At 39.5% G+C, this 10,436-nt stretch overlaps 2 protein-coding genes across 2 annotated transcripts; both read right to left on the bottom strand.

The window, feature by feature from the left end:
* Positions 1-2,003: 2,003 nt before the first annotated feature.
* On the bottom strand, positions 2,004-3,823 carry ndufa4a (NDUFA4 mitochondrial complex associated a). The gene is made up of 4 exons (XM_026324090.1): positions 3,666-3,823; positions 2,978-3,066; positions 2,702-2,762; positions 2,004-2,307 (listed from the first exon to the last, which is right to left on the bottom strand). Exons 1-4 carry the CDS (start codon positions 3,705-3,707, stop codon positions 2,251-2,253), a joined length of 249 nt encoding a protein of 82 aa, XP_026179875.1. The 5' UTR covers positions 3,708-3,823; the 3' UTR covers positions 2,004-2,250.
* A 385-nt stretch (positions 3,824-4,208) lies between these two features.
* slc35b1 (solute carrier family 35 member B1) lies at positions 4,209-10,209 on the bottom strand. Its single transcript, XM_026325024.1, has 9 exons — positions 9,624-10,209; positions 8,679-8,782; positions 8,413-8,543; positions 8,257-8,287; positions 7,389-7,549; positions 7,102-7,228; positions 6,106-6,212; positions 5,804-5,957; positions 4,209-5,388 (listed from the first exon to the last, which is right to left on the bottom strand). The coding sequence occupies exons 1-9, from the start codon at positions 9,746-9,748 to the stop codon at positions 5,336-5,338; spliced, it is 993 nt and encodes a 330-aa protein (XP_026180809.1). The 5' UTR covers positions 9,749-10,209; the 3' UTR covers positions 4,209-5,335.
* Between the last annotated feature and the right edge of the window lie 227 nt (positions 10,210-10,436).

Raw genomic sequence — 10,436 nt, 5'->3', positions numbered from 1 at the left:
CCGTCATATCGAGTATGGCGTTTTTTTTTTTTTCTCGTGAGCAGCATTACCAAGCAATCTAGATATCTGTCTCTGTATGTGGGAGGAAAAGATGAACGTGCATCAAGTTAATGAATCATCCCTTCTCTTGCACTCACTTTGAAACTCGCACAGGCTCTATGAAGATGCTTTACTGGGGATTTTGTTAGTATGAACGGTGCGGGACTCTCGGCACTCCCAAGATTTCCACACCACCTGACCTTTGGCTTGACCTTTAGAAGACAATGTGCTGCAGCAGCAATCGCCTCACGCCTCGCCTCAAGTTATTTTCCCTCATTATTTTTTTCCCTGTTACTTCTGCAGTGTGGCAGAAAAGGGCTGGATTCAACAGAGGAGGTCAGGGGTCAGCAGGACCGGGGTAAAGATGCAGGTCAGATAGGCTCTACAGTTGGGTCCAGTCAGTGACCTGAGAGAATTCATAGCCACAAAGCCATTTGAACTCTGAAACCTCCAGCTGTCCGTCAAATGACAACCCTCTGTGCTGCCTGTTATTTGCTTTAGTGATTAGGAAAACTCGTCATCCACCAACAATGAGCCAGACGGGTGGCACAGAGCTTTAATGTCAGGCAACAAAAAATGAAACATTGGAAGAAAACCAATAACTAAAAATGATTTAACCATGCTGAATATTGTTGCCCAGCTACTGACAGGACAATGTTAACAACTTATTTCAATTACTTTCTTACTTTATTTTGTATTTCTAGAAATGTTTATCTGTAATTGTGTTTGCAAACATTCTTGTCTCAGATTACCACATGGGGGACAAATAAAGTCATTTGAATACTGAAACACTTCTTTCAGGTGTGTAGGATATTTATTGATATTAAAGACATTTTAAATCATTAACAATTATACAAAATCTTACAAAAAATGTAAACATTTTCTGGCTTTAGAAAACATATAAATGGCATGATTAGCAATATTTTTTTCACAGTCTTAGTCTTTTTTTTTTTTTGCCAAATTTTAGGTGGCATTTACACCCAAAGCATTTTTTTTGTTTAATGAGGTATACATATCCTTGTATACATTTGAGTGGAATCATTTTTGCTTGATTAATGGCTGGCTGGCACACAGATACTCCCAATAGCTGTAGCAAGGTAGAAAAGGTTTTTATATTCTAAGGGTAATTCATTCCTTCATTTTGTTTGTTTAAACCAAGCACTGGTACATGTTGTGCCAGGAGTTAATCTTCATTTCCCCAGGTGAAAAAAGAGTCGTTGCGTGTAGTGCTCCTGCCATGGCGAGGCTGGGTGAAGATTAAGACATGGGCTTCTATTCAAATATGAAGGTCTCCTTGACATTTTCTGTACTGCGTTGGCTGCTCATCCTTGTCGCATTTCTCCAATCTGCAGATGGAACAGCTCAACCTGTTGACATTTAGACTCATCTGGCTGCAAGCGATGGCATTCTGTAAGAAGAAACTCTGAATATCCCACCACTGAGTCCTGTTTCCACTGCTCAGAGCGTAACACATGAACATGTCAATGGTTTGAACAAACATGTCAAGGGAGATACCCGTTACCTCTCTGCACGTTAGAATTAAAGCAATTTTGTAAAACTATGCAGAAACCACACTGGGCCTCATAACAGGGACAAATATTAGTGATATGAGCTTTTAATCCCATCTTCTGGACTGCTGCCACGAGAGGGAGCTCACTGACCAGGTTAAAGTCTGCCTCTGAAATAATAACAGGCTCTGGAAAGCACCCAAGAATCACGTGGCACGTAATTCATGAGTAGCACGTAATTCATGAGTAGCACGTAATTCATGAGTAGCCAGTTTAAAGGTGAAATGAGGTGAAAGCAAAGCCCATATAGATGCAGCAGAGCATGACATAACTGAACTGTAAACCGAGTGGGCAGGGTGGTCCAGGTGGCAACACATGTATGTGTGATACGAAAAAAGAAAAGTGACAGCACAAATAAAAACACGAGCCAAGATCAATGGCATGGAAGACAGAGAATCACAACAAATCAAAGAGCTTCTTTTCTCTGTATGGAGCAGAAATGACGCCCTTTACTTTATTGCCAACCACTGAAAATGAGAAATTTAAGACAACATTTCAAAAGCCAATGACATGCAATGAGGAATCTTAAAAATGAATCATTGTGCAGGTTTTGCTTCTGTATCCCTCAAGTTCCCAAAGGAGCTCAAAGTGGGGCTGTGCGGACGAGCTTCTCTTTGTGCTTTTGGTCCAGCAGATTGGAGCTTTAGAAATCGGGACGATCCTTCTTCAGCTTGCTGTAGTCCATGTTGACTGCAAAAAACTGAGAACGCAAATAAATATTAGGCAACTCAAAAAGTTCTTGTTTAACAGTGTATGGCACAGAATACCACCAGACCATAACTCCATGTTACAGAGTTTAAAAAGTCTTGGTGTTACTGTGTAAACCATCGATGCCTCTTAAAAACTCTACTACTTTATTCTTTTGATTAAGGATGGACAGTTAATGACTTCATCAGATTTGTTACTACAAGTCAGCATTAACCAGATTAAGTTATTTGACTAATCCAATTGAAGGAAATAATCCATGGCTAAGCAACAAGTCTGGCAAATATCCATACTACGATCCCTGAATAACACCGCCCACGCTCTTTCACAGAAAACACTGCTGCAACACAGCATGTTTACTATGAGCTTGTGAAAGCAGACAGACGCACCTTGTACTGATCAGTAGGGCCAAGCTTGTTCCAGGGCTCTGGGTTGTTCTTGCGATCCCAGCTGCATTGGAAAAAAATAGATTATAAACATTATAAAAAGATGCTGCAACAAATAGGCAATCAGGAACAGATTTCATAGAATCACATTCAAACTTATTGTATTTCCAAATCTCATTGCTGTGATGACAACACAGTCAAACCTATGCCGGATTGAAGAAGGATAAATAAAATCTAAAAAAAGATCATCCAAGAAGGTTCGCTGTCTGGAGTCCTTACCACACATCAGGGTTTCTCAAACCCAGACGAGCGAGGTACAACATGGACATGGCTGCTCCTCCACCAATGAAGATGAAGAGAGGGATCAGCTGTGAGGAGATATCACCAACATGAGAGACGTTTCTCAGTAAACACACTGAGGCTACAGTCCGATTGTTAACACTGGAAACACTGCCCTGAACAAACAGCCGCCTATAAAATGTAACGTGGGGGAAACTAAACAGCCTTTTTAATCGTCTCCCACTGCAGACTTCATGTGTCCAGATGAGCCTGTCTGATCTCCTCCATAAGTCACTCTTATTGACGAGTCCAACGCACTTACAGTTGAGCAGAGATAACAGCAGATTGTAGCTTCGCCAACATGTGAACACTTGTTAGCCATAGCTAACTCGTTAGCTTAGCTGCTATTTAAAGCAGACCCTCTTCTTAGCTAACGACCAGCTGCCGAGACCGACGGCAAAACTGTGAGTTAAGACAACTGGACAGTGGGAAATGTATTTTCATCACTCGCCGGAGAGTGAAATAGAAAAAATGAAACATATTTAACGACCTATATTGAACAGAAAGTCTCATAGTAAGAGCAGTCAGTCAGTACTGGTGTGCTAAAGCTAACGACACCAACCAGTTTAGCTGAAAAAAAAAAAACATTAAAATGAGTATTTCTTGAAAACAACGACGCTTTACTTACGGCTGGGTGAGTCCTAAGCTGTTTACGGACTACAGCCAACATTTTACAGACCCAGATATGTACTTTATCTCAATAAATACAGAAACAAGCAGCCTTGTCAAGAGACGGTGCGAAATTCAATCTGCGAGATCAGGCAGAAAAAGGTCATATATAGGACGCTTGAGATGGTGCCTGAAAAAAAAAAAAAACACGCTACTTTAAATTATTAAAGTCACCATATATAACATTTATGTCATTTATATCCCACTAGCTGGAATAAACAAATGAAAATTTTCATGGTTTCATTACTGTGCTGCTGTGAGGTTTGAGCCTGTATGTGTTTTACTCCGGCACAGCTGATGTGGTTGAATTGTCACCAGTTCTGAACCTCAAACCAAATCAACACAAACACCTTCACTGACATGCAGGTTAGCTCGAGCTGTTACACTCTAAATGGACATGATGCTTAATGTAATGTGTGTCACGTGCTGTAACATTACTGCAGCTATGCTTGAGTATGTTGACTTAAAGAATTTACATACAATTCACATTAATTTGATTGTGCAGACCTAAAATGACTGCATTTATACAAACACAAGTTAACTTAAATCATTTATGTCAGTGACATGGATGAGAAATAGCTCACTGCCCCTGTTTTTAAGAGCACAAGTCTGTATCATAATGTGACAGCAGGGGGCGCTGTTTTTCCTCATCACACAAACACTACAGCTTCAAGACACGTCACTCTCTTTTAACCCTCAGTTTTAAACATATGATTCCCACAATCAAAATGTACTTACTCTTATGTTAAGTAGCCAACAGACACAGCTCTTCACAAAATTACAAAATGTTCTTAAGACCAATTCTCAGCATGTCTTTAGGCAATACCTGGTAAAACACAATGTTGGCAATAACATTTTTAATAATAGAAAAATTGGCTGATACATAAGTTGCTTGTAACGACTTGTACTTGTGGCATTAATAAGTGCTGAAAATAGCTGCACTCAATCTGCCATGAGCACCTCAAATAACTGATGAACAAGTCAAAGGAAGTCCCTATTATAACAAAAAAGATCATGACTGAAATATAATTTCCCTTTTATGGAAAGTTCTTTTCAACATTTAGAAAATAAAATTGAAATCTAACATCATGATAGCACATAACAACAGGCTACATACTATCATTTATATTTTATAAATGGCATACAACTTGGCAAATTCTTTGCCAAGATAATGACACATACTCAAGCAACAATGTGGAAACCAAGCATTAATTAAATGCTGGAAATATCTGATTCAACTTCCATCCAAGAACAATGAGCTGGTATCAGAAACAGTTGGGATTTTTCTATATACAGTATTCTCCACTTGTGAATTTCAGTAAGGCCAAATTACTCCACAAAAGCACAGCAGCTTGTGGTAAAAAATGTTAATGGCTTATCACAGTTAATGCAGGACATGATCAATACAGTATATCAAGAGTACACAACAAAAGCTGCAGTTGGGAACTACAGTGACTCTCTTCTTAAATACAGTTAAGTTAAAAATCTGGCTGTACTTGAACAAATCATAGGCACATACATTATGCCTGTACAGAATGTCATATGAAAATTAAGCTACTGGCTATATAGAGAGTGTTTGCATTTCTTCTGCAATGTTTCTGTCTGTTTTTTTCAAGTTCGTCAGATGGTTTAGTGTGTTGTCTTCTTGGGGACCTTGCCAAATTTGGCATCAAATCCAAGACCTAAAGTAAGAAAAGCAAAAGTGTGATTAAAGAGCAAAAGGAAAGCCACAGTAGTTAAGCAAACCCCATTTTAAATTCTGGATTTAACCAACATTACTAATTTAACCAGGAAAAAATAAAACTATAAGCAGCATGTAATCTTCTTTAAGTCAGTTAATGCTAAATGCTAATTTAATGTTAAATACTGACACGCTATCAGCTATACTATTTACCAGTCAACAAAATAGTTTGCATGGGAAGTCTAAGTGTTCCCCAGTTGGATCTAATTGTTTGTTCTAACAAACACATACAGTAACTGTCTCCTACTACAGCTGGTGAACGCCTCAGTCATGTTTTTTTCTGCAACATTTGTAACCAGCCATTTAGTCATTTTAGTCATAAATGGCAAACATGTTGAACCAGAGTTAGTTCTCACCCAGGAAAACTAGGATGGTGCCAGTCCACTGCATCACACTCATGACGTTTCCAAAGAGAATGACTGAGCCGAGGATGGTGAAGAACTTCCTCGTGGTGGTGACTATGGAGCAGGTCAGAGGTCCAAAGTACACCACCGTCATAAAGATGAAGGTCTGGTAAATGATTAAAAAAAAACAAAAAAAACAATCAAGAATGGCCATTTCAATACACAGTCATGAAGAGAGTGCTTTTATTTCCTCTCACACAATACAACATTCCTATGCTTTCATTCTGCACTGGTCAGTCCATCCATCCACTCACCTGGCCTAAAGCACTGGTCAGTCCAAATAGAAGAATATTGTAGAAGATGCTTGGGTGGCGCTCAGTAAAGCTCAGGAAATCCCACACTTCCCCTGTCCACAGCACAGCTGAGAACAGAGAGAAATAAAGCAGCAAAAGGAAAATTAAATCAAAATCACGTCATTTCAAGAAAAAAGTCACATTTTCTGTTTTGGCCCTGACTCTGGTGTGCTATATTAGATTAGTGTTTATAACATGGCCATATAGCACCACCAAGTGGTTTAATACAGTAATACCAGTAAAATTTAAGTGGTGTGGGGGGTGTAAGAATACCTTTATATTCTGGGAAATAAAATAGTTACTGAATAAAAATTTCTAATAAAGATGCAGGAGCGTTTCTGAGTGTGTGTATTTTTCACCAAGGTCTAGAACTGAAGTTAAGTTTTATGAAAAGAGACAGCAGTTGCTGCAAAAAAAATTCTAACAGTCTCTCAGTTCCCATATTGGCTTTGACTTTTTGATTTAGTTCGACACAACCAACAATGACATAGCATTTTAAATATACAATACAGTAGACCAATAACAATAGCTCCTAATACTAAAACCCTTTAAAAGTGATACCAGCATGGTAACCAGAGATGCTTTGGACCTTCAGTTCAAATGATCACATTCATTTAAGACTTTTAAAATGACAAATTCAAATTTTAGCAAAAGGATAGGCTAACAAAAGCAAGCAATGCATACATAACAGTTCATTTGATACAAATTAGTGAATGACAGTTTGGCAACAGGACGTTCAGTGCATCAGTGTTTCTTTTTCATTAAAGTATATTTTGGCAGCACTGAACCATTTGAAGGTGATTTAGCTCATTAGTTTCTTCTCTTTAGCTACAGGGGAGCCAATCAGTGTAATAACCTGATGTGGTTTTGGTTGGAATAATATCCTCTGTACTCCTGGCTCTTCATGCCCAATTCCATGGTTAGATGAGAGATTGGCAGAGAACACAGTTGACTCACCTAGTCCCAGCACCAGAGTGGACCACATGTTGATGTTGAGCATCATGTGGTTGGCACCTGTCTGGAAGCGAGCCCTCATGTGGTCCTGGGCCACACCAGTCAAACCGTCCAATGTCAAAGAGACCAGCTATGGCACAGCGAAACAAAAAGACATGAAATAAATGTCATGGAAATATCACAGTTGCCATGACTACAGAAGTGAAATCCAGATTAAAAAAAAAAGGCACTATATGAAAATAAGTGGGAAGCAGGGGAAATGCAGGGAAAATACAGTCAGGTTAACTCACCAGCAGAATCTCTCCAAAGCCAAAAACGTGGTCATCTGCAACAGCTGAGCTCTTGTTGGGTTTGTAGAGAAACATAGCCACACCACTCACAATCAGAAGCACACAAAGGTACTTAGCCAAAGGATACTTCTTCCTCAGTATTGTAACACCAAGGATCATCACTGGAACAACACAGGAACAACATGACTTTAAAACATGCATACCAGACATAACATAGTTACGATGTGAGCTGATCCCACCATGGATACAATGTCACCCCTGAGAGTGGAACATATGGATGGTGAGAAAATGTGCGTGTTTTTATAACAAGAGATAACCAGATAAAGTGGTGAGACATAACCCTCATGTGCAAACACAACACAGTGTAACCTGCCACATATCTGCTACATTCCCTACATTAGAATTACATTAGATTACACTGTAAGACCTGGAAGCACAGTATTAAGTAAGAAAGTACTGATAAAGATTAGAGCTGAGGCCTGAAACTTGCATTGATAATTGAAACAAAAATAGGCTGTGGCAAAATTGCAAAATACACAATTTGCCTTTTACCACCAAGAACAAGCATTAGATTACTTACGTATTTAACACATGTTTCACAGAGCTGTTAATCTTCAGCTGATTCCTTGTGCTTTACTGTCTGGGGTGAATGTGATGTGTACAGGGCTATTACTACCAGTGCTCTCTTAGATTTTGTAGCATATAGACTTCAGGCATTGCTTCACTGCATTCAAATAATGAATTGCAATTACATTTTTACATTTTCAGGCTTCTACAAGGAGTACTTTAAATCAAATCATATTACGTATGCGATATGCAGGTATGCAAAAAGGAAAAGGCTAACAAAAACTGATATTAACAGAAATACCTGGTATGGGCTTGCAGGATTTCCCCAGCACCTATCATAACAAAAACCTGTGTTAAGATACGATACCACCAAGCATTGATGATACTAAAAACTCAAAATATATATATAGAAAGATAGATAGATATATGTTAACCAACCTACACTCCCCAGACTCACCTGTGTGGGGTAGTTGACATACTGAAGGGCAGAGTTGCTAGACACCATGGCCCCAAGATAAGAGAGGGAACACAACCCATAGAGCCAGCTCTTGGTGTGATCCACTCTAGAGCCCTCAAAAAATTGGATCACTGATGGTATAAAGAAAGATGTTTTAATTAAAATGCATCACTAACAATATAATAAATTCTCAACTTCAGGAATATCTTTTGCATTTGTTTTCTTATTAACCACATTTGTGCCTCCTCAGTAAAGCATATACTCACAGATCTTAGCGAACAATGCATTGATAACACACTGGATGAAGACCAATGTTCGTGCAAATTTGAACTTCTCCTTCTTGTCTCCCTGAACATAATCTCCTCGAGTGCTAGAAAAGATCAGAGACAGTGAATTAGAAACCGAAGTAGCCTTCATTAGCCATCTGGGTAGGAGAAAACGTCCTTCAGAAACTAGAGGTCATAAATGCATTACATTACAACTGGCAGGGTGGGGTGGTGACATTTTGTTAAGGGACCAGGAACTGTGACCTCTGTCTTATTTGCTTACAGTTATCAAATTGCAATTACCGAAGAACTAATAGGAAACTGATCTTGATATTGTTCAGTAACAATATGTAATTGAAATCAAATATAGTTTATGAAAGTGCAGCTTCTCCCGCCTCCAGTTTCGAGTCATGATTTTGAAACTAGATATGTATCCCCTCTCTGTACATGCCATCTGTGTCTCACGCCTCAGTCTGTCTATGGGTGTGCTGCACGTTTTCATTTACTCCTTCTAAAAAAAACCACAAAGAGCCATTATGACTTGCTGAGGCGGCACACATGCATGAAATGAATAGTTGTTACTGAAATTTAGCAAGTACAACAGGATAATGCAACACACGTCAAGTACAGGATTAGAAACAGGGAGCAACTTTTCTGTTTTAGAAACTAGTACTTTGCGTTTTGTGAAAATAACAAGCCCCATTTTAAATCCTGGCGATTTAAAGATGATGTTGCTTTTCTCGTTATCAGGGACAAATCTGCATTTACTCAGTGAACAGCTTGGACAGATAACCACGTTGTGTAAACTAAGCAGCTACGGGAAATGTAAAAGAAGCTTTACTAGTAAATGCCCCACACTCTGGAGATTATCTGCCCATACACCGGTCAGCTTTGACATGAGTTTGGTGCAGGACAGAACAAGCACCGCAGGTAGCTGGGACTTACATGGTCTCTTGCAGTATCCCGTAATAAAAGTAACACACGAAGACTCCGAGGAAACAAACAATGAACCGTAACCGCATATTGTCCCACAGCGAGACGGGCTTCCCCGCTCCCTTTCCTGCAGCCATACTGTCGTCCACCAGCCCGGGTATGGAAACCGACACCGCTCCGCTCCCCGCTCCCCTCACCCCGACGTCCCGCTCCACTATGTCACGGAAGCGCTCTCTCGTTTTCACGTTAGCTGTGGGTTTTTGCAGCAGGCGAAGGTTTAATTGATAAATATCCCCAAATGTCAAAGTCGTGCTCTGGAGCTGTTCTGTGCCAAAGCCTGCTAACCGCGTTTTACACTGTCAAATATCATGGCATTATTGTTTATTTGGTATCATCCCAAGGTGTCGCCTCATCGTCCAAATGTCTGTAATATCAACAGCAGCCCATTTTTGTTGTGGTGTGATGTAAAGTGAGAATAGCTCGTGTTCTCAACCAATAATTAAACTATATTTAGAGGAAAAATAATTGCTTTTACCAAAGGACCTCTGTGGTGTCTATGGTCAGCCTGGAGACTTAGATTAGGTTTAATAAGGTGAGTCTTCAATATGAAAAACATATGATGTGTCTCTGAAGTAGCTTCGTCAATCCAGTGTACTGATATTCCTGCGACGCTTATAATTATTTGATAAATAGCTTAACCTGCCTCGTTTTTTGCTGCGGCAGCTGTAAGGACAGCTATTTAAAAACAATTGAGGTCCTTCTTTGAAAATGTCGCGCGTCTTTTTGTCGTCCTAGGATGTGGATGAAATTCATTGGTCCATGTCA

Source organism: Mastacembelus armatus, chromosome 8 (assembly GCF_900324485.2).
Source record: "Mastacembelus armatus chromosome 8, fMasArm1.2, whole genome shotgun sequence".
Taxonomy (NCBI): Eukaryota; Metazoa; Chordata; class Actinopteri; order Synbranchiformes; family Mastacembelidae; genus Mastacembelus; species Mastacembelus armatus.
The sequence above is the reverse complement of the archived record's forward strand: the minus strand, read 5'-3'. Positions and strand labels throughout refer to the sequence as shown.

Bases quoted from the DNA above. Each gene is read 5' to 3' on its own strand.
- ndufa4a (XM_026324090.1), bottom strand. From the start codon at position 3,707: ATGTTGGCTGTAGTCCGTAAACAGCTTAGGACTCACCCAGCC. The intron at 2,763-2,977 runs GTAAGGACTCCA...TTTCCAATGCAG, and splicing joins TTGAGAAACCCTGATGTGTG to CTGGGATCGCAAGAACAACC. The intron at 2,308-2,701 runs GTGCGTCTGTCT...TTGCGTTCTCAG, and splicing joins GCCCTACTGATCAGTACAAG to TTTTTTGCAGTCAACATGGA.
- slc35b1 (XM_026325024.1), bottom strand. From the start codon at position 9,748: ATGGCTGCAGGAAAGGGAGCGGGGAAGCCCGTCTCGCTGTGGGACAAT. The intron at 8,783-9,623 runs GTAAGTCCCAGC...GATCTTTTCTAG, and splicing joins GGGATACTGCAAGAGACCAT to CACTCGAGGAGATTATGTTC. The intron at 8,288-8,412 runs GTGAGTCTGGGG...TTGTTATGATAG, and splicing joins ATGTCAACTACCCCACACAG to GTGCTGGGGAAATCCTGCAA.